This window comes from Galendromus occidentalis, unplaced genomic scaffold (genome assembly GCF_000255335.2).
Source record: "Galendromus occidentalis unplaced genomic scaffold, Mocc_1.1 scf7180000077436, whole genome shotgun sequence".
Classification (NCBI taxonomy): Eukaryota; Metazoa; Arthropoda; class Arachnida; order Mesostigmata; family Phytoseiidae; genus Galendromus; species Galendromus occidentalis.
Window position 1 is genome coordinate 582,508 of NW_003805424.1, and position 23,079 is coordinate 605,586.

At 54.0% G+C, this 23,079-nt stretch overlaps 1 protein-coding gene across 1 annotated transcript; it reads left to right on the plus strand.

Moving 5' to 3' along the window:
• Positions 1 to 18,820: 18,820 nt before the first annotated feature.
• LOC100904855 (histone-lysine N-methyltransferase SMYD3-like) lies at positions 18,821 to 20,435 on the plus strand. The gene is made up of 4 exons (XM_003742982.1): positions 18,821 to 19,003; positions 19,100 to 19,461; positions 19,571 to 19,682; positions 19,779 to 20,435. Exons 1-4 carry the CDS (start codon positions 18,821 to 18,823, stop codon positions 20,433 to 20,435), a joined length of 1,314 nt encoding a protein of 437 aa, XP_003743030.1.
• Positions 20,436 to 23,079: the final 2,644 nt, after the last annotated feature.

Genomic DNA, 23,079 nt, shown 5'->3' on the forward strand with positions numbered 1-23,079 from the left:
GTTCTGGAATGCTGAGCAGAGAAATTCTACCGCATTGTGGAACGGAAACAAACCGGAAGAATACCCACAGCTACTGAAGGTCGCGGGAAGCAGCTGATCCTCTGCCGTGAAAGGCGGAGACGGCGAGTGCCGACCGAGCGATCGTCAGAGGAGGGCTCCAGACCTCGCCTTCTTCCCGCTTTGATACAATCCGGAATCAACGAGAAAGCTGGCGGTAGGTTCGCACCAGAAGTTCTCAGAGAATTCCATCCATTCTATCATGGATCAGAACTTGGCTTGGCGTATCGCTCCAGAAGAGTCTCGACCCCGCCACTACGTGGACTATGATTCCAGTCCGAAACGGAAGTTCATTGAAAAATCCGGTGATTCTTTTCGTGGTCGTTGTTTCCGTTGAACTCCCTCTGCAAGGAAGTATGAGTTGCGCCCGAATGAGGCAAGCCCGATGGAATGAAGTTGAACGAGCAGACCGTTGCCGGAGACCCAATCGACTGAGGCTGCAGAGTCGAGTAGCTTTATTGACCGATTCACTCTATCACAAAAGTTGCACAGCTGAGCTCTGCGTCGGACCTAAGCTAGAGTTTGCAGGGACTCGAATCTTGGGAAGCTCTCGGGAATCACAAGGCTCTAGATGGGCATGCGATCACTGAGCGCATACACAAATCTGATATCTTTCTGGAAGGGAACATTCGTCATGCCGAACGCCGGCGCGCGGCACCCCTGATCATATTCGCTCAGGGTGCTCACGTTCGTGTTTCCCATCCCGAAAGCATCGAGAAGGAGAAACGCTTTTCCCCGAAATATTTTGTTGGAGGCGGAGATTCGTTCAGGAAGACGTCGTTTTTCCGTCACAGTATTATATTTATTCAAAAATACTACGAATGCGAGCTCCCCGCAGTAGCCGGTATCTGTTCCACCCGTTGAATTCAGCTCATGTTGCGTTGGTGGTGCGACGTTGTTGAGGTTCGCGTATTCATCTCATGCCGCCTGCTGCAAACGGCCCAGCCCTACCCGCATTTTTCCCCATTCAGACGGCTTTCCGCCCTCCCCTCCTCCCGCTCTCCCCGTGTTCTCGGAAACTGGTCCGATTGGTTGAGTCTACGAGAGTCAGTCGGTTGGTTGGCCCGTCGGGCGGCTGGTCGGTAGAAGGTCGGTTGCTTGCTCGCTCGCTCGCCCAATCGCTCGCTCGCTCAGTTGGGCGGCTGATAGGGAAGCTCTTTTCCTTCCTGTCTGTCCGTTTGGCCGCCCGTCTGGGTAGATCTTAGCCTTTACTCCTGCCCCGACCGCTGCAGCGCACCGTTTTCTACGCCGATTCCTCCAACTCTGCTCTTTATCTCTGTATTCTCCTCCGACCGCTCCCCTTCGTCTCTTTCCCCCCGTGACCCGACAGGCACTTCCGCAGATTGGCTCTCGGCCGTCGTTCGGAGCCGCCACGACGACGATTCTTCTGGAGTGGTCGAGAGACTGAAACGAAATACAGCCTCTGCGAGATATTCGCCTGAACTTCGTATCTGGGCTTCAGGAACCTGCGCTCAAATCTGTGAGACAAACCGGAGCGATAGGGCCTCCGCTGGGCCTGGCCAAAGCTCTTCGACGGCATTCCCCCCGTTGAAAGGTGAAGAAGGAAATCTTGACTACGAGCAGCCGCGGGTCGAGCGATCAACGCTGGATGCCGTTTCATCTAGGAAGGCCTTGGATGCGCCCTTTGAAACTTCTGAGTCAATTGCCCGCAGAGGCGAGCGACTCTCGGAGATAGACGAAGCTATTGCGCACGGCTCCTCCGGAGAGGGCGATCGATACAGCGACCTCTCCTGATTTTAGCTCACCTGGCACTCTTTGTTAGAACGAGTGGAGCTGAGACGCAATGCTTTCGGTGCCCACAGCGGCGCTTAATAGCAATTTGCACGAAAGCATTATTTGTTAGGTGCTAATGGTTTGACAACAAAAGCCCCCATCCGCAGCTACGTCGGTTCGTTCACTCGCGCTTACCCACTTGCCAGCCAGCTAGCAAAACCGACCGAACGCCCGCCCGCCCGTCGCTTGTTCCTCCTCACTCCAGCAACAATGCACTAAGCCCAGCCGAATAGGTTAACCTCAGCTCCTACTCTCTCGGCTCGCTCTCGTTCCTCCTCCTTGCGTCTTCTATATTCCTTCCTTCGTGATTTCTCTCTGCTCTAACAACACTTACTACAACACGGAGCTAGTCGCAGTGCCGGCGTCCCGGACGTAGCGGGGGATACAACCCGAGAATCAGAGGATCCCAACTAGCTCACAGTTTGTGGCCAAGAATCAATTCGTTCGCTTGTATCGGTGCCAGGACTCGGAGCACGCTCCTCCCGAGGGTAGCGTTCAAGTCTTCTGTAGGATTCCTCCATTCTGAATTGATGCGAAAGCGTGGAATGTTGCCTCATGCTAAGAATTGGAGGGGAGAAAAAGAAGGAGCTGAAAGAAGAAGAGAGGTACCCTTGTTTTTAAGGCCCCGAATGGGGATAAGCGGATCGACCAGGCTCCTTGATGACTTCGAACGGATGATGTTGATATTTCGTCGCCGCGCGTCGCAGCGAATTCCCTTCTGCGGGGGAGAGCCTAAACCTCACCTCCTGGTTGCCGAAAGGATGCAACTCCTTTCATGGAGACGGGCTCGCAACGAGCAGGTTTCGGTGCGCTGCTCCGTTCGATTCGATGCGGTTCGAGATTTCGCAAAGGTTTCGACAAATTGGACCCGGCGAGCCGGCAGAGGTTGGCAGGTGGAGCCGGCAGCTCACATGGCTCCGACACTGGAGCTCGAAAGCGAGGCGAGCCTGAGATCTTGATAGGTCTCCCTCCATGGGATCTGCGTACCTTTAATGAGCAGATCTCTGACGGTTCAAACAGCCTCCGAATCTTGCCTCGACTGGAATGATCAATATTTACAGGGACTACATCGTGAATTATTCGGGCACCGCTTCGCACATGCATTCTTGATCGCTCTTATTCAGAATGCCACGCGAACCAGTCTGAAATAATTTCCCGGAAGTATGTACATAGGATTGTAAACGATAGGGTGGGATTTTTTCCCGAAAAATCCGAGCGGAGATGAGATCGCCGCTCCAACAGATATTCCTCCGGGAGAAGGTTTCCTTGTCGCTCTCGAGAGGTATGCTACTTCAGTAAGAGAAATGTCGGACGAGTAAGGCCAGGGCAGACTGATGCAAGGTCCTCGCCTGCTCGAATAGGCTCAGCTCAATCGGCTCGACCTGACTGCTCGCGCGCTGGTCGCTCTTTCACTCGCTCGCTTCGTCGGTCGCCCATTCGCCGGCCGACCGACTGCTTGGCTCGGGAACGAGGCCCACGTCAACTGGTAGGGAGCTCATCAGGGACTCACTCCGGAGTCCTCACGTCCTCATTAAGAGCGAGACTCATCCTCGGACGACGGCATCTACCCACCACCCTATCCAGGTGCAGTCATCCGTATGGAGACGGTAATATCATATTACCACGTCTTGTGATGCCGCCGGTGCTTTTGCTGCTTGCAGCAACTGCCTCGCAGGAATCGTTGCCGCCAACGTCGCCACCGTGTTCGTCAACAGATGGAGTCCCGAACGCGCGGGCAACCATTTCCCGAAGGCAAGACGAATGCGTGCAACCGAATCAACGGAGGAGTGCAGCCCGAATTTGTGACCTGGCGTTCTTCGACGTGTTCTTGAGCAGAGAAGCGAGGAGGCACTCTATGCCTACGAAATGTTCAGCATTGGGCACTGCGCGGAAACTCGAAAGTGGGGGTAGCAGCCGGAGGTAGGCCCGGCTACAGCGCAAAGTGAACAAACAGGTTGTGAACGAGCCAGCGATTGCTCACGGCGGGGGGGGGGACCTTTCAGCCATGGAGAGTGAAAGTAAGGCTGTAAAGCAGCAGTAACAGGGTCGAATTCTTGCGGGACAATTTTCCCCTACAGTGCGCCAGAGCCCAACCGGACCGATCCGGAGACTCCAAGCGTAAACGTGACGATGGAAGAACCAGACCGGTTCAGGGAGCAAGTAGTATGCGTGAGATCAATAAGGAGACGATGATCGGCTTGTGGGCCTTGCCTGCCAGCTCGATGCGGTTCCCCGACAAGCTTCGCGCAGATGTCATGCCCGTCATATTATACCACAAGTCAAACGATGCCGGTGTTTCCATGCCTTACGCCGTTTACAGTACGGCGAATGGCTGAGGATAGGCATGGACTTTTCTCCGGCGCCCGCATGCTTCGGAGAGCATGGGGAAATCCGCCCTCCGGCTTGCATACGGCCGTCACAATAGGAGGAGACCGAAATCTCTACCCACGACGACAGGAACAGTGGAGGCAAGAGGGTGAAACAGCTAGGCTGGTCGGAGCGCCGTCTGAGCCGTTGCTACTCCTCCACGGCGACAACTCGCTGCAAGTCAAGGAGAAGAGAGCCGTCCAAACCCTTTCCATGCCGAACCACGACCATATTGATACATATCTCCGAAAGAGGGGATCTGAGAATGGTGATGGGGGAGGAAGAAGAAAGAAAGGGATTGTGGCTAAAAATCTAAAATCCCCCGCTGTAGAAGGAGCTCTGTACGCTCGTCCGTCCGTCTGCCGCCGCCGCCGCCGCCGTGAACCCCTTCCTTAGTCCTCTCCCGACGCTCACTGATCATCGAAGCGAATTCAACAAGAGGCGTTTTTATGCCGCCGCCGCCGCTGTCGCAGCCGTCCTCTAACTCTCGGCTCGAAGCCCTTCGATCCCATATCAACGGTTCCCCGATTCGCCACCCATCCGGCTCCGCGCCCTCACTCCGTCCCGTCACACGAAATCCTCCGCGCCCTCTGAATTATTTTTTGCTCTTTTTCGCAGAATGTTTTGTTCGCAGGGAGAGATGGGTGAACGTTTTCCGATCGATGCAAGATTCATACTTCACCGTGTTCCCGCAGAACGTCGCAGAGTCTCGCGTTGGTGAGCCCGAGAGCCCGCGTGATCGGAGGACCGGGCCCCGGGTCGCGACCCGGAACCAGGCAGCATTTAGAACCAGACTCTTTTGGAGCCTTTTTTCATGTGTCCTGCTCTAAGGAACGAAGAGTGAGAGATCGTGCGGAGATCAGAAGGATTAGAATAACGGACGGAAGCTTCGACTGAGTGTCGTGTTCGCCGCTCATGCAAGTGCCGGCCGTGCGGCCGGTTGGTGATCGGTCTGCTGGTCGGCTCCCAGCGAGCCGGAGCTCCGCGTTCGCCAATCACCCGTCCGCCCATTTCGCCTCCCCACGAAACTATTGCCTCGATCCCGCCGCGGTTTACAGCTAGACGTATGTATATTTCGTTTCCTTCTCTCGCATTCTTCTCTTACCGACGAGCGGAGCGAGGCAGCCGGGTCCCTTTGCGTGGTCGGTGGCTGCCTCGTATAGTACTATAAAGCTATTGCTGGTGGTCCGGCGGCGTCGGCAGCAATGGCTGTTACTACAGCTGGTTCTCTTCCACGGCGCGGGCGACGGCGGCAGCAGCAGCGGGCGGCGGGCTGGTCCAAGCACGCTTTGAAATCTCTCGCTGCTTCTTCCTATGTGGTATTTTCCGTTCTCTCTCGCCGCAACGATTCGTCGTCTTCCCGAGTAACCTTTCGCAATCAATGTATATCAACGTCAAGTCTCCCTGGAGGATTAACCCGTCGGCGTCGTCGGGAAAGCTCGATCCCCCTACCGAATTGAGCCGATTGAGCGAGAGATTTGACCGAGTCTTCTATGGAATAGGGTAAAATGATTTTCGGCATGCGGTGTCCCTCATCGAGACTCTCCCTTAGGAAGTTCCAGGGCGAACGCGGAAGATGTCGGATATCTAGGCGACCCCGTCATCGTTCTCTCTCCGGGAGCCGAGAATTCTCCGATGATCTTGTTGATACTAGAGCTTGGGAACTCGTCCGAACTTTGTTCCCCTTGATGGCTCTCGCAGCGGTTTTTGCTGTGAAATGCAAATCACACGCTCTCGTGAAACTAGTGTCGGATTGAACTTCACCATTACATGATAATCCGACGAAAGCCGCTAACTGTGCAAGAAGTTGCAGCGCAAAACCAGCGCGCTCGCTCGCTCCCTGGCCTGTCCGCAGCCGCCGCCAGCAGCGGCCGGGATCTCATGTTTTCGCTGGGCGGCGGCCGGTCGGCTGGCTGGCTGGCTCGCTGGTCTGTTACGGGACATATGCTCGTGTTGCAGATACTCCACGCTGCAACCGCGGAGAGTTAGTTCCATCAGAGGATGAAAGAGCGTCGACCGGAAACTCAGGCGGAAACGCACCCGGGCACCAAGAGAGTTGTTACGGAAATGCTAAGCGAGTCCCGGCAGCGCTTTCTGCCACCAGGCTGCAGCGATGGTTCGTTGTTTTGTCATCTGTCAGCGGACCATAGAAGAATATGAACAACTATCCCACTAGAACATGCTCTCACCGGAGCTCGAGCCTCTTCGCTCAGACAACAAAAAATAATCGGGTCTCAGCGGTGGCTCCTGATGGCTCAAACATAGTGATAGGATCATGGAATATCTAGACGAGGCATTGGAGCGCAACGATCAGATTCTGCCACATTGGGGCTTGCAAGTCAGGAATCCTGAAAACTAGGCACTCGAAGGGTGTCTAAGGAGAATGACTATTTTCAGAGAATTCATTCTGCGTTGAGACATCTATCATGGAAACCGAATCCTGATCAGCTTAGAAGGTCTTTTCCGGGAGTCCTCGCCAGGTCACGGGACACCATCGCGCGCGAGCTGGCGGGAATTCGATTTCGAACCTCGCCTGGGAGCTCCCGCGTACGGCTCGTCGACTCGAGCTAGGATATGGGCCGACTTTGTGACGGCATCTCAGGACGGACCTGTGGACGAGGCATCGAACGAGAGAATGTGGGAGGCTCTCGAGTTCCTTTCTCAGGTGACAGCTGTTCGCACGTTTGCTCGCGACAGCCCGCAAAGCAGTTCCTCTCCACAACAAGTCAATAGAGACAATCCACGTAGAGCCCTGTGAGTCCGAATGGGTGAAAAACTCCACCAACAAAGAGAAACAGCGGGACCAGCACGAAGACGAGGACAGAGCCGCGTCCCCCTCCACCTGCGAATGTACAACCTTTGTTGGCCAGAACACACACGGCAGCCAACCTCACTACTGCCCTCTTCCTCAACGGTCACGTACGGTGCTCCTCTTGCTATGACAGACCGCAACACGACGCACGTGTCTCAAAAGGCTTGTTTTGATTTTGCGGAGCGAGGCCGAGACCGACTTGGCAGTCGACATCGCGCGGCTTGGGGTGAGAGTCTCCAACCGAGGGATTGTTTCGGCTGACGAGTAACGAATTGCTGAGGGATCCGTGAATGAACTCGAATCGAAGTATCGCTTACGATCCGCCGGGTCACATGCGACTCGGTCCGGATCCTCCCTCCAGAGAGTTGCGGCTCAGCGAAATATCGCTCAATGAAAGTTAGGGCGAATATTGGATCTTGGAAGTGGTCCCCCCATTTTTTCTTTGCCCGCAGTTTCCGGTTTCGATCCGGAAATAGCGAGAGCGCCTCGTACTTTCGAACGCTCGCTTCCGCTACATTGTATCGCTGGCTATTCCGAGAATGTCTGTTTCCAGTTTCGGTCCGTCGGGGGAAATCGGGAAGAAGCAGCAGTCATCGTAATGCGTTGTTCCGCTCTGTATCGGCAAATACAGGGTTATTGGGCCGAATGCAAATGGTATCGATCTCTGGAATTACGAACAAGCTAAAACCTAGCACTTCGCCGCGAGTATGCTGAGTGTATCGATAGCTCGGGAAGCTCCTCATATCGGAACATGCCAGGGCAAATACGGGTCATCTGCCGAAAAGATCCCCCCCGGATTTCACTTCCGGGCACTTCCGCGCCAGCGATAGTGAACAAAAATAGAGACAGCTCTGAGTGTTTTCCTCTCCCGACGAGAACAGCTGTTGACTTGAGGTTTAACTCGACTCCACAGATCGGACCATGGTTTTTCAATAACAGTTTGGTTGAGATCGAAAATCGATCTCTGCAATTTTATCAAAGCTAGTAATCTTTTCTGAGAACCAAATTGTATCGCCGAAGCGTTATTGATTCTGAAGAACTGAATTTCAGGACGGCGTTCCCCTCTTCTCCGGGGCGAGTCGGAGAGGAACTAGGGAAGCTTCTCGATTCCCTCTCCCGGAAAGCGAGAGATGACGGTTTCTCATCGGCAGACTTTCGACAATGACGATCGGGTCCTGCGTGCGAGTAGTTTTCGGGAGCAAACAAAGTTCAAGGGCGTTGGCTTTGGTGGCGATATTCGTTGTTTATAATTACAATTAATCTTTAAGGGTTGTGTATCTTGTAATCATTCAAACAGTCCCGCACGGCTTCTGACCACCCAATTCGACTTGTGACGTCTTCGCGATGTTTCCGCTGTCTCTCGCTTCATCGCCGTAAAACTCGTAGTTCGTTCTCTTCGCTCTCTAAGATAAAGGACGATATCTTTCAACGCCGCCTTTTTCGGTTAAACGTTCCTCGCTCTCGACCTTGTGGTGACAGACGCTCAACAAATTGCAACAGATCTGTTATCGGAGCAAGTGAGAAGAGGTCTCGTTCCAGGATCGCGAGCAGATGGCCACGAAGCAACAAGGTCGGCTCAGTCGACCTGGCTCGGAACCGCTCGGCCCTCGGCGGGGTTCGGCGCTGCTTCCTCCTCACCACGCCCCCGAGGACAAATGAGAGCCAGGGAGGCAGACAGCCTACACCGTTTCGAGTCGATCGAGCGGCCGGTCGGGGCCGAGAGCTTCCGTGTGTTATGAAAAGCAAGCAAAAGAAGCGAATCTCTGGAGCAGTGAATTCGCCGACTGATTACTAGAACTGGCGACGTCGGCGCATCGGGGGCTCCGTATAGGAGACGAGGCCCATTGTACTCTTCCGAGATTACTTCTCGACCATTGAATCTCATGCGAGGGTGTCGGAACTCGTTGCACTCGCCACCGAGTCGAGTTGAGGACAAATATGCTGGAGAGAAAGAAAGCCAAAACTTTCTAGTTTATGGTCCGGGAAATATGGCTTGACAGACACCATATATCAGAGGGATGCTTCTCGCTGGCTGTTGAGAGTGCGTCGGAAGCCTGTCGGAGAACGGCAGCGAAAGTACGAAGAGACGACGAGACAGCAGGATGAGATGGCATGACTCCGGCGGCCCTAGCCGATAACAAAAATCGAAGGGTCCCACGAGACACCAGATTTAGATCCACCGTGTGTGGTGCTCCGCTGCGCAAGCCGCCATGCCCCCGCTCGACCGGTCGACCGCCCGAACCACAACGTCTCCTCCCAGGGACTGCTGATAGATCAGAAGAGATTCACACACGATTGCCGATTGACTACAACATCGACCCGTCCCGTCACGCCTTCGACTGAGATCTCAATTTTCCTGTCAAAATTCACGCTGTTCGACCTAACCTACGAGTTTCGATAATTTCCGGATGTTCGCGTGTCTGCGAAGCTTCGGCACGCCACGGGTTTTCACAGCTGTTCCATTCTGCGGCGGGATATTTTTTTAGTTCTTTTCTGCCTCGGACCATACTGCGTTCAGAGGCTTACTCTGTCTATCTGAATTGTAGGCTTCGCGATGCTAATCAATTCATTCATCGAGTTGCGAACGAAGGTAGGAGCATCAATGACGCAGCATTCATTGCTAACAATGGAATTCCTGAAGTTTTCGGTCGCTGAATAACAAAGGGGAAAAATCACATTCTAGGAGAATTATTCAAAATATTCCCAACGGAAGAAAGGCCTTTCGACAAAAAAAAACGGCCGACGACGAAGGGTTGTAGTAGCCTCATAACCGCCGCTTAGAGCAAGGGGCTTCCACTCCCAAATACCATATTCCTGTCTGACATGGCCAACTGAGCTGAGTCTCAAGCGTGCTCACTTGACTGACTGGTCGGAAAGCCTAGCCAACGAACGAGCGACCGACCGATCGGCTTCCCGCCTGCCACATCGAAAACATGATGGACGAGATCAGGATGAGAGTAGATCCACTTTTGCCCCCGTCCTTCTGGTTTCTGCTTATGTTGTTCAACGACCTGAGCCTCAATTCTCCCTTCGATACGAGACGACCGCTTGAGAGGACGGTTTATCGACTGATTAATAAGGCAGAGAGAGAGAAAAATACGCTCTTCTTGCGTACGCCACGCTTGTTCGACATAGGGAGCTACGACGAGCACCTCTCAAACCGGCAAATCGTCCTGATGGGAGTCGTCCGCGGATGAAACTGTTGCGATTCAAGATCACCCATTCGAGGTAACAGCCTCTTTGTACTCCGGATTTCGTGATATCCGGTACCCATACACATTAATATCGAGCCATCATCCACCTGGACGAGATCCGGAGATTCTTCCGAGTTCAAGTGGACATGATATAAGCGAGACGAACGCAGAGGTTTTGCGGGACGACTTACTACTCAGAGGGCGGAACGTCCGGAACCCGGTGGCTTACGAGTCTTCCCCGCATTGAAACGACTTCGCGTCCACAGATAGCGGGCTTCCATTGTTCAGCGGATCAGAGCTCTGCGATGAGGCAATTAGTATTTTGATTGGAAATCGATATCCTTACGACCGAGGGAGATCCTTCTGGCAAACCTCGAGATTTGTTGCATAATTTTGTAGCAGCCGAAGCACTGTTTAGTTCTACTGCTTCCGACGCCGCCGCGCCGACTCCGGCTGCTGCCGGGCCCGTTGAGCTCGAGAATGGATCACGCGTTACAGAGCGAGGCGTTCACACGATAAATGATTATTTTCCAAAGTTTTCGGCCAGATAAACTTCAGAAATTCCATAGCGTGCTTATCGAGAGGAGTAAGCGTTCAGCCAAGCGTGCGAGCGTTCCTTTCAACAATTTCTCTTCCCGATTATTTTTATCATATCTATACCGAGCAGCTTTATCAGCTTCGGCCCCGGTCTTCGAGGAATCATTTTCGTAAATTCTCTCCGTTGTCTCTTTTTAAGAGAACGGAATTCTCTCACAGCCTTTTGCGTGTGAACAGGGGGGCGGCCGGTGTTCAGCGGGCCCTTGGCTGGAGACGAGCGATCTTAATAAAGGCGAGCGGCGCCGCCGGCCGAGGCAGGCAGCCAGGGTGAGGAAGAACTTTGAGACAATGGCCCTCTCTTCCTTTTGCCTTTTCCTGGAGAAGCCGCTTGGGGCGAACTTCCTTTGCGAGCGAGTTTGGGGAAGAAACAGGAGAAGATTTTTCTACGCACTACTGAACTTGGCCTTTCTCCTGTCGGCGGCAAAACGTCCTGCTTCGCTGTTGCGGCCGGACAGCGAGCGAGCGACCGAACGGGCAACGATGTGCAGTCGATACAGAGCCGACGCTGTATTGGCAGGAGCTTCTTCTTCGATTTTACTGCTTTCGTTGCAGCGGCCGGTCGGGAGAAGAACGATTCTCGCAAACAACTCCCGTTCATTTATCTGAGTTCATTCACCAACAGATTCCCGAAGCTGTATCTCTCGATTTCTCTGCCGAGGTCGTTCATCATTTTTTCTCTCCGGAAAAATCATGACGAGCTCCGCAATATACGCACGAGCGGTCGATAGTCGAATGGGAGCTGACCCTGGCGTGTTTGTGCCGTGTGACGGAGGAGCCCCGACGGTTTTCCGCAATCAGACCCGGGAATGACCCATGAAGCCGAGGGTCGTCATTTTGGAACGGCGGATAATCTTCCCCTCGGCGTAAACATGGGACGACATGTCTATCGATCGGAACGTGAGCCGATGATGAGCGTCTCCGGGTCGATTGCCGTCGTCTCTGGTCCGATTTGTCACGGGTTCCGTATCACCTCCTCGGATGGCAATGAACAGACTTACTACAAAGCACTTCTCGCTCGCGGTGTTAATCAAGTGCTTCGTATAATTAGGTTGGGATAAACAGGCACAATGCAGCCCAACAGTCGGAAGCAGAAAAAAGAAGGCCATAGAAGCAGTGCACACGAGACAGTGTTGGACGAAGAAAAGGACGGGAGGTCTGCAAGAAGAAGTCGAATGAGATGCTTGGACGGTCCCGACTTACATTGTGCTTTCACTTGCGGGAAGATTTCTTTTGTTGAAGATAGCGGCACAGGAAGAGCGTTTAGACAGCGGACGGCAAATGACGAACGTTGAAAAGCTCTAATTGATCTGATCGATAGGCCGGCGAGAGTGACTGATGATGGATCTGGCTGACCGCCGCTGAATACTAGTTTGTCTCCAAACATCGTGATAGGCCGACGAATAAGTTGTTCGACCGCTCGTTCTCTCCAATGATGCCGTCGCCGCCGCCGCCACCGCCGCCGCCACCGCCGCCGCCTTGGTCCGGGGATCCAAACGAAGTCTCACTCATCACAGGTGGAGCTCGAAGACCCCATGAACTTGTAGCGTGCTCGCGGCCTTTCCGCTGGGTGGTGTTTGTTGTGGTTGAAATGTCGACGCGAATCTGCCGCCTGTTCTTTCTCTGCTCGAATGCTGGAGCGGGGTCTCGCTGCACCTGTACGTGCCGAGGAGGCCCATCCCGTTCATTCATTGGGCCTCTGGCTGAGTCCGGACGGCGCGGCGACGCTTCGAGATTCCGGAGAGATTTCAGCTTTGGGTGCACAGTGGAATACGAGCGCGTGCCGGTTGTCTAGGATCTTTCCGATCTTTCGTGTAGAACTGTTTGTGGGTCCCGTGCCAAACCCACCGCGAGCGGAGGAGAACTTCATAAGAGCATCCAGAGTGCTGTGATGAAGCGGCGTACGGGCCTGCCGGCAGGAGAAACGTATGTACGAGCTTAGCGCATTCAGTGCCGTTCGACGCGCAAGGGATAGATCGGAAGAGGGATTTCGATCCGGAATCCAGCTATCCTTAGTCGTCGTGGAGAGCGCGGGAGAAAGGAAAAGAAAGAATCGGCCGCATCACCCTCACACTGTGTCAACATACAGCAGGAAAATGTCGTCTCGACAGCGTTGTTCCTTTCAGCTCGGCCCGCTATGCACCCGACGATCGATATGGATGAAAACTGGTTGACGCCACCGAGGCTCCGGGCGTCTCGCTGCGCTGGGCGAGTGGCTGACGGCCGGCCCGGAGTCGGGCTGGCAAGCCGGCGGGCAAGCGGGCGGACGGACAGTCAGCGGCAATGGCAGATAACGTAGTCAAAGAAAGAAGCACGCGGCGCTTCGAACGAGCAATATCGTTCCAACACAGACACATTATGCCGCCCGCAAGTCGCTGGGCACGGAGGCGACTCGATCGAACGGACAGACGGTCGAGTGGCCGACGGACGGACGAATCAACAAACGAACGAATGAACGGGACAGAGGACGAAGCTGCCGAAGGTCCAAGAGAAGCCAAAATAATCATCAATAATCGATGGACGACGCCTCGGTCATGAGACAAGCATCAAGCTTCGCCCGTCGGCAAGCCAAGCGACCCGCGAAACGGATCCTCTTAGCATGAGTCCACTTCGCCGTTGCACTGCAGTGGCTCGTCTTGGAAATGGTTCCCGGCCCTTCGAAATGAAACAGGAATTGATCGAGAGGAAGGGTTGCGGTCATCCGTATTCCTCCGTCAGCGAGATGGGACCTCAATGATGATGAAGGAACTCACCGACAAGAGAGCAGGTCCAGCACGCGGCGAAACCTCAGCCGAGTTTCAATTTCCTCGCATCGTCGACCTCGTTCTTCACCTGAGTTCCATCTCCAGCGACCAGGAGGCGAATCAAAGTTCGAGTCGAGGGCCCTGAGCAGAAAGATCTGTGGAGGATCGAAAGTATCGCGAAAGTTTTGCGCAATGTGTTTGAGCGTGTGTTAACAATATGTTGTTCGGACTTCGGACGAACGCTGCCCACTCCTCTATCTCCATACTTTCTGCTGGCGGCGCTGCACGCGAAAAATGTTGCCACTCATGGCGTTACTTGATGGAGTGCTTGTGCACAGCGGAGGCGTTGCTGCCTCCATCAGGTGAACGAGGGCCAAAGACGGATGGATTTGAGAGCAGCTACGATTGGCTACGACATTCTAGTTCTCCTACGGCCGATGTGTCAGCCACGGAGTCTAACTGCCCAAGGGCTCAACTAATAAATATCGGAGCCCTCCATGAATCGTCGCGGCGACGCCGTCGTGGAGTCTCCAAGGAGATAAGCTATTCCGGCAGGCAGAGACTCACGGATTCGCGTCGTCCGTCATCAGATGTCCGATAACGTACACCTTGTTGTTCCACTTGGGGTTTCCAAATAAGTAATAAAACAGAAGCCAAGCTTATCGAAGCTCTTCCGATCGATGGCAGCCGCTGACGAGCATCATCGGGAATTCCGTGAATTCCTGACCGCAGCTGGCCGGTGTAGTGTCTCTGATGAGCGTCGGATGCACGGTACCAACTTTCCGCAGTTTCTGAAAAAGAAACACTTTAAAGGGGCACAAGAGGGAGGAATTCCTTGTTTCTCTCGAAAGTTCTCATGCAAACAGAGCCCGAAGGCATCTTTGTAGTGTTTTCTATTGAGCTTCTTTCTGTTGAGAGAGAACAGTTGTTGTTTTCTTGCTAGTGGGCAAGCAAGGTGAGCGGCGGACCACCTTAGCCGATGCTGTCTGTGGGAAAAGTTTTTACACAAATCATCCTCCGAAGTCCTTCCCGGAGTTTAGTCTCTGCTCCTTGTCTTCTCCTTCGCATCCGAGCTATCCTCTCACGCGGACCAGGAAAATCGGGTAAGCAAGCCGAGCTGACGAACGGCTAGAGGAACGACCATGAAGAGAATTTTCGAGTGCGCGGAACTGATCGACCCGGATCGTCTCTGTCCATCTCTTCGTTTCATTCATCTGCTCAGTCCTCGCTAGATCCTCCTTCAGCCAGTGGTATAAAATCCACGGCTCCCACTGCTGCTAACTCATAAGCTTGATCATACCGTTACAGCGCCAGCCCACCTTCACTCCTCTAGATTAGCTCTTCCTGGCGGTTCGTCGAGTTTTTTCCTCCGTTTTCAAACGTAATAAACGGAAGTCGCTGGAAGACAAATTGACTGTCCGATTGCATTGCTAAAGGCCCGATTGAAGTCGAAACGGAGCTCTCTTGAGCATTCCGAGGTACAGTGACTCACGTGAGCCCAGAGATTCCACCGCTGCAGGGAACAGCTCGTACATCCGAGGGCTTCCAGGAGCTCCCGCAGCGGTTCAGAGAGCGGCGGCGCGACGGTGGCAGCAGCAGCAGCTTCGACGAATTGCGGGACAAAACGCGATCCGCACGGAGGCAACGACATCTGATCGTCTGTTGTGCCATAAGTCTGATCATCGAAATGTCAAATCATTTCCGTTGCACTACAAGGAACCATGGGAGCGGAAGCTGCCGGGACTCGACCTCTGTGGCGGGGAGACAGCGCTCCGGAAATCTAGCTGCGACGGGATGTCACGGCTAATAACAAAGCAACGGAGTTCCATCGAGCTCGCGAGCGAATGCACGAACGATGACGAAAACGACGATGCTCTTTGAAACACGCATGCTCGCTTTCAGTTTCGGAACAAGCGACTCTCAAACTCCATGTCAACAAAACAGCGCTGCCAGTTAAACCCTCGCGTCTCCCGTGCGAGCATACGACGGCGCAGGAGACGGAGTGAGCGGATCCAGGTGACGAGTAGCCGGCGACGAATAGACGATGGCATTGTTCCGACGAGGCGTCTCTGCTCTTGAGTCTAAACAAAGCTCACGGAAAAGAAAGCTCCGCAAGCGGGAATGAATGCGAGAAACGGTTGTTGTCGCGGATCGGGAGTGAACGTTCGAGTTCGATCATCAGGTCCCATTCGAAGCAGTCTCAAATCAGAGATTGAGACTTGGACCTCTTTTCCTGAGTAGGTCGCGAGGGCGAGATCGAAGCGTCCCCTTCCGAACCAAAGCCGCCTGGCATGACTTGTGGCGCACGAGACGTTCCCGATCGCTTCGAAGTTTCTTAGCGGAGCCGAAGTGAATTCCTAAATGGTGCGGACGTTTGACGCAACGTTCCTTTTCGAGGCTCCTTTGCTTGCCGCTGCTGCTGCCGCCGCTGCCGCTGTTGTTGCCGTTGTTATTGTTGCGTCTCCCGTCTGGTATCGTTTCATTGAGCAAACTTCCTAATGGACTCGAGCTACCCAACTACTAGAATGACGACGACGGGGTCTTTCTTCTTCTCAAACGAAGGCGAGCATAAGCCCCGCAATGCAAGTCGACTCGCTCTGGATGTCTGCCGCTTTTTCCGCTTCGGTCCTCGTAACATCCTCCCCTTCGCGCCGGTCTCTACAAACCGAGCGAGCGAGATCCCGCCGTAGCCCGCTGTTTCCCTCCGCTCACTTCGGTCCTTCTCTCCTGATGGGCTGTTGGAATGATAATGAAAAGTCTCGAGTCTACCACCACCACCTCTTCTAGAGCTTCGCCCAGGGATGGCTGAATGTTGATACTAAAGTCTCGGAGACGCTCCTCTTGTAGCCCTTGTCCGTACACAGCACATGTTTCAGAGTGCTGACGTCTCATACCGCCCCATCAATGGATTCGTCGAGCCGAAATTCAGTGTGTGCCACCGCATCTCTCGAGAGCCTCCCATGTACCCCTCGAGCTATAATAGGCTAATTGATGCTTAATTGGTGACGGTCTTTAGTGAAGTGGCCAACCAAGCGGGCACGTCCGCAGCGGGGTCCAGATGGAGTAGGATGGGTAAGAGAGACAGCGAGGCTAAAGGCTGAGGCGAGGTTAGAGAGCGGCTAAGACTGCGATCTGGGCGGAATCAGGGCAGCAGCCGGATGGGGGACGCAGTCTCTGAAGGGATGAATTATCCCTAATTAATACCCTTTCAGCCAGGTATCCCATTTCGCTCTCTCTTCGAAGTTGTGAGGTTTCAATTATCAAAAGCTCTCTCGCTGCTTTCGAGGTCAGCTCTGAGCAGGGTTCTGATTTTCGGTTGAGCCTCGGAGCGCTGAACATCTTCATTAGGGGGCTTCTCGAAACAGTTACGACTCCTGAGAGAGGGTGAGGTCTCTTCCGAGACGAAGAGATCGTTCCCCATGGAGAACTCTGCAAACCTACAATAATCTCAGAAGTTATTCAATCCGTTTTGGTTTGTAGGTCTACTCCGACCCAACTAGGGGCCATGAGTTGATCGAATAAGTTTTCTGGTCGGGAAGGATTCGAATCGAAAGGGAGCGGACGAGTTTGTGATCGTTCTCGCAGTCGCATCGTCGGTGAGGGTCCTCGCGGTGTGAGATCCCCGCAGAGGGAGATTGCTCCAGATCGAGCGCTGAATGACAGCAGGTCAGGCGGATGCTCAAGCTCCGACATTCGAAGCTCGTGCAAGAGCGCATGAAGACTTGTCAATGACGGAGCAAGCTGGGGCCCGAGATTCAGAAGAGGGCTTCAGGAACGGGCGGCTAGGCTGGCTGGCGAGCGGGTCGGACGACCAAGCCAGTGAGCGGGCACGCCGGCCGAACCGGTAGGGGGCGGGGGGGACGCGTTGAAGAGAGTATGTTTGCGTGCCAGTGAGCGTGTTGGTCCACTGCCAAACGGACGATGCTCGTTGCAGCAAACAGCTCTCGTCGTTAAGCGGGTTAAGCCAGGCTAGACGAGCGCCTGCGTGCTAGATGGCGATAAACGCCCGTCGGCAACACCAAGACGTCGTCTTTGCTGGCTCACTGCCTTCGCGACTTATATGCCTATATAGCTGTATTCTATATAGCTATTATATAGGGCCTCGTAAAGGCGAGAGACACCACTTAGCCGAGGCGGACAGCGAGCCGGCCGGCGGCTGGGCTGAGGGACGGACGGACGACCGACAAACCGACCGACCGACTCGCGGCTAGTGAACTCGCGACAAGCAAGCGAGCGAGAAACTATCCGTGGCTTCGGTCGCTCTGCTCGACGGGCGCATGCTCGCTCCTTGCTCGAGGAAACGTTTGGCGTCGTCTCTCCGGCTTGAGAGCCTCTTCCTTTGCAAGGGCCGCCGAACCATTAGCTACCCTCCGTGACGAAGGGGAGCTCTGCACAAAGCTCAACTCCTTGCTTCTTCCAGACGGGGTGTCATCAACAGATTTTCGTTGATGAGGTCGAGCGGTACAAACCATACATGCTCACTTTCGACGCTGGATGTTGCGAGTAGGTTTCTCTCCGCGCTCCACGACCGTAGTGAGCAAGGATCGCGCGAAAAGGCTTCCTCTTCGTCTCTTCCCGGAGGGAGAACGCGTTCTCTCACCAACGCCAGGAGGAACAGCATGCACACGCCTACGTCTTATTCCTAGCGGGCGAGGGAAATTATTCTACGAGAGGAATCCAGCTGTAAGTACGTATGTCCCGTCCCGGGATCGCTTCGATACGAGCAGGAGGAGCGATTATCGCGGATTTCTCTCGGGGGGAGGGGGACGACAAGAAGCCAAACGAAGTCCCGAGGTCCTGCTCTCAGGGCCGATACTTGGGTATGGAGCGCGAAATTCTTCGGGAGATGTAAAATCTGAATCGAAAATGTCTCCGTCCACGTATTGTACCGAACTCGTCAGAAGATGGGCGATAGTGCTGAGACTAATATCCTCATCGCCTCATGATCCAGCCCTCCTTCGCGGTCTCGTTCCGTGTTCCGCTTCCAGTTTTGCAGCGGGTCTCGCTCCCATACTTCCCGGTGATAATGTTGGTACACCCCGGATAGGGGCCAGAGCTCGGCGTCATGGAGCTCCGTGTGAACGTCTGCTTCCTTTGATCTTTCGAAACGGTTGAACTGACCAGTTCCCGGGCGACCGATGCACGATGAATACAAGGTCGGAGCAATTCTGATTCACTCGACTACGACAGCAACGAAGTTTCTCGAACAATCACAGACTGAGATCGGTGGTCGCGACAGATTCTATCCAGCAGTCCAAATGCCTGTCTTCCGAAAAGGCGAAGTGATCCTCTTCTCGAGACCTTATGCCTTCGCTCTGTACGAGTCATTTGTTGATTCAACTTGCTCGTTCTGTTTCCGAACTCAAGGAGATGGTCACGATTTCGCACCGATCGAATGCCACTCCTGTAAGGTATACAAATACTGCTCCGACGAATGTCTGGTGAGTTGACTCAACGCGGTGAATCACGGTGCTCTTACCGGAAATCCCTTTCGCTTTTATTGGCGCAAACCGCAGTGAGCCATAGAGTTCTTCCAGCGCCTCGATCAAATGGACCACTGGCTAGAGTGCCAAGTGGCAAAGAGGAAGTTGCGGGAGTTCCCTTCGATCGAGGCCCGAATGATCTACAGGGCTTGCTTGCGATACATGCGCGAAAAGCAAACGCAACAGGAGAGCGCCGAGTATATCTTCGGTCACAAACGTTCTATTCACGCTTACCTGGACCATGTCGATAAAATCTCCACGGAGCGTCGAGAGGCCTTCTACGAGATCGTGGACGATGCGCTGGATCTGGTATCGAGCATCTATGCGCCAGACCGGGAACTTATGTTCTTAATGCTGAACAGGATCGCCATCAACAGCCACGATGTCATCTGCCCTAAGAACTGGAGCATGGGAAGGTGAATGTGGTTTATGAACTATTTTCATTTTAATCGGGCGCCGAATTCTCCGTACGTCTTCTCGCCGCTGTCCGATTATCCCTCCATTGACGTCGGGTCTCCGTCACAGAGCAATATACATGGCGGGTTCGAAGGTCAACCATTCATGCGAAATCCACGATCGCTTCGTGCAACAGTTTTTCGGCAGGAATTACGCGATAATGGCATTGAAAACCGTCGAGGTACTTTGACTTTTCTGGCCTTGAGGCGAAAGCGAGGGATTCCTGTTCACAGCTCGTCTTCTGGGTGTCGGAACTGATAACGTTTTCGAACTACAGATAAACTCCGTGGACGATCTCAGCGTGCCTTACCTGCCCCTCATGATGGACGTCCACGCCCGTCAGAAGCATCTGAAAGACAATTACTACTTCGACTGCAAATGCTCCCGTTGCCTGTACGAGCTGGAGCACCCGACGGAGAATCTCTGTCCTCCTGATTACATTCCTCAGCTGGTAGACGCGCTCGAAGAAGACGAGCAGGAAATTGAGTTCAACGCCGACTATTTCACCCTGTGCAAGAATCATCTTGGGAATTTGTCTTCGGTGGCCGACTACGACTACTACAAACACCGGCTCCTCTACAATGCGATGTATGTCTCTTTCGCCCTGAATCGGTGCCCGGAAGGTATCTACTTTGGGTTGCGAGCCCTGAGAGCTGCTCTTTCCCCAATGGATTGCGAGCACATTCTGGTTGGACTCTTCAACGGAATGATGTCTGCGGGTTGGAGCAAACCGCTGCACCCGAAGTTTGCCGATTTCGTTTCCGTACTCAGAATCGGCTCTGACTATTTCACCACGGTTCGCGGCCCTGGCAATTCCATCGCTCGAGATATGCTCAAGCAGTGGTTCAAAGTGCAGTATCACATCGACGCACTGAAAGGTGAGAAAATCGAAGTATCGATGCCGGCAGCCCTGAAGCGAGTCGGTGCGGCCTGACTCTTCTGTCCTCAGGCCAGCGATCTTCATCCGAGAATGAGAACTATGAATAAAACAAGAGCACGATGATTCCGCGAGGTTCTTCGAGTCTTGATTTCACGCTCGAATTCCGATTCGCCCCGATTTGAGGGCCAGAAGTCTACCGAGAAGCCCGATCAGGCGGATAGAGCGAGGCGAGTCGAGAAAACAATTCATTACTGGATCCGGAAGTCATTACTAGAGGAGACTCGGCATCGATTATCCGGACCCGATCGTTGCTCGAGGCTCGCCGATGGCTCACCTTCACTGTCGCTTTTCCTCAATGCGGACGAGCCGCAGCTCTCTCGAATGGTCACGACCGAGCCGGGGGGCGGGGGGGGGTAGGGCGATCACTCGGCTGGATATCTCTGAATCTGTCTATCTATCTATCTCGTCCGAAGAGCTTTAGGAATTCAGGTATTCATCTTGAGGAAAGGCGAGCTTGTGGAACAACTATTCGAGGTTTTCGGTCGCGCGTCTCAAGTTGAATACAGCTCGCGGGATCGCTTTCCGAGGTCTCTGTTCCTCATAGTTGGATCCGCTGAGATGAACGATATCGGCCAGAGATTATTTCAATCAATTCCTGTTCACATCACGAGTCCTAGCACGGCGGATCTGCCGGCTCCGCCGCTTCGTTTGATACCGTAGAGAAAGAATTGTCCCCGCACCGAGCTCGCCGACCGTCTGGGATTCCGCTGCTCACAATCAGTCATTTCATTCCCTCAATACGAGCGAGCTCGGGGGGAGTCTCATGGGGAACTAGAGTCGCGTTTTCGACTGTCGTCAATCGTCTCTCGCGGAAAGGACGAAACTTGGGTAAGATTCAGTTTACTTCGATTCCATTCGATCGGCGGCCTCAGTCACAGAAAGCGAGTCCTTTAACTCATGCTGATGAAATGTGATTAAGAGTCGGTTTGTTCCGGGTAAGCGACGGACTCGATCGGTCAGCTCAGCACTCCAGGAAACGGTCGGCTCGCTTGTCTCTCTTCTCTCGTTGAGAGCTCGAGTTCCATCATCATACCGAAGCAGATTCTGGAGAAGACTTATTCATGGTCGGAAGGCAGAATGCTCGTTCCCTTCCACGTTCTCTGCTTCTCGCGATACCAGTCCGCGAGCAGGAGATCTTCAGTTGCGAGCGGGCGGTCGGGTGAGCAGAGGAAAAGCGCAGGAAATGAATCCGATTTGTAAACGTCATCCCTCCGTCTTCTGCGTCCGCGTCTCAAGCTCTTTCCGGCGTCAGCGCTGTCGTCGTCCGGGTGCTATCCTTGCTTTCCGTCTCCAGTCCCGACTCCTGGCGGGTGTTGCTCTTCTGCTTAGTAGTCAGGCAATCCTACTGCGGTAAAAACTTGTGGTTAGGAGCAATCGAACGGATAGGGAAGCGTCGGCTGTTGATTCGTCGGCTGAACTGAGCAACAAGGGGATGGCCGGGCGGCGGCGAATCAGATGGAACGCTAACGGGAAGACACCTCGCGAAACAGGTGGGATCCGAGCGGGAAACGAGTGAGAGAGGGAGGGCCACTGCAAAACAAAATGAAGCGGAAAACTGAGAGGCGAAGAGGACACGCATGTTCCTGATTGCTTCGATCGGTTCTTCAGTCGGTCGGTCGAGCAGGTGCTTAGGCGCTTCCAGCACTCCGGCAATCAAATGCGCGAATCTCTCGGCTTGCGATTTCTTCCTCGTCGCGTTCTCTCGTTACCGTGATTCACCACCACTCAGTCAGGCAGTCGGACAAGCGGCACGCCCGCCCGCGAGGTTTTTGCTCGTTGCGTTTTTGTGTACACCGGGATACTCATGGAAAGCCGGACGAGGAAAATTATGGTCCCCTCTCGCGATTGATCCATTCGAACAAGTTTGCCTTACGTAATGCCTCAGATAGAGCTGGTCCCGCAAGACGAGAGCTCTTTTCCGCCATTCTCCCCTCTTTTCTCCCGTGCTTCTGCGCTGCGACCGTGTGCTTGATCCTCGCGACTTCTACTCCGACCAACCGACGATAAAACGTCGTTTCGCCGAGCTTCATTGCCGTCTTCTCGATCATTTCGTACCTCTCCGTCTCTGTGCGTTCGAACTGTAGGATACGTACATATGGGCCATAGGGCGTCGAGACCTCCAGACTGAGACATTTGATCACTCCCGCCGATGTGTTTTCATCCGCGGAACTTGACCGCGGGGCGCCTTGTTCGCCGCACGCTCTCCTCTCGCTCATATCGCGGCGAGCAGTCCTCAGCGAATGTGGGCTCGGAGGGGGTTCGAACGCGAACGTAAGAAGCAGCCGTTCCGAGGGTTCCGACTCGAGGGAACTCAAATTCCAGGCGGCGAGTCTCACCTACACTCTTTGTCAGTTTTTCCTTGCTAAAATCCTCCCTGATTCCTCCGACTGGAATGCGTGTCGAGCTCGTTCTCGGTCGCCCGATACCAGATGGCAGAGAACTCGGGGAAAGAACTCGACCCCGGCTCTTGCGGAAGCGGAGAGATCCGATTGGAGTATTCCTGAAAACGAAGGAATAATCCTCAGTGAGAATCAGAGCTCGATTCTTCGTGATTGGCGTGAGGGGTCCCCGAATTATCTTCTCCAGGGGGAACTTGGATCGTAGGGAAGACCCGTGGAACGGAATCTTTGTATATCCG

Excerpts from the sequence above, each read along its gene's own strand:
- LOC100904855 (XM_003742982.1), top strand. The coding sequence starts at position 18,821 with ATGCCTGTCTTCCGAAAAGGCGAAGTGATCCTCTTCTCGAGACCTTAT. Across the intron at positions 19,004-19,099 it reads ACTGCTCCGACGAATGTCTG|CGCCTCGATCAAATGGACCA; the intron begins GTGAGTTGACTC and ends GAGTTCTTCCAG. Across the intron at positions 19,683-19,778 it reads TGGCATTGAAAACCGTCGAG|ATAAACTCCGTGGACGATCT; the intron begins GTACTTTGACTT and ends TTCGAACTACAG.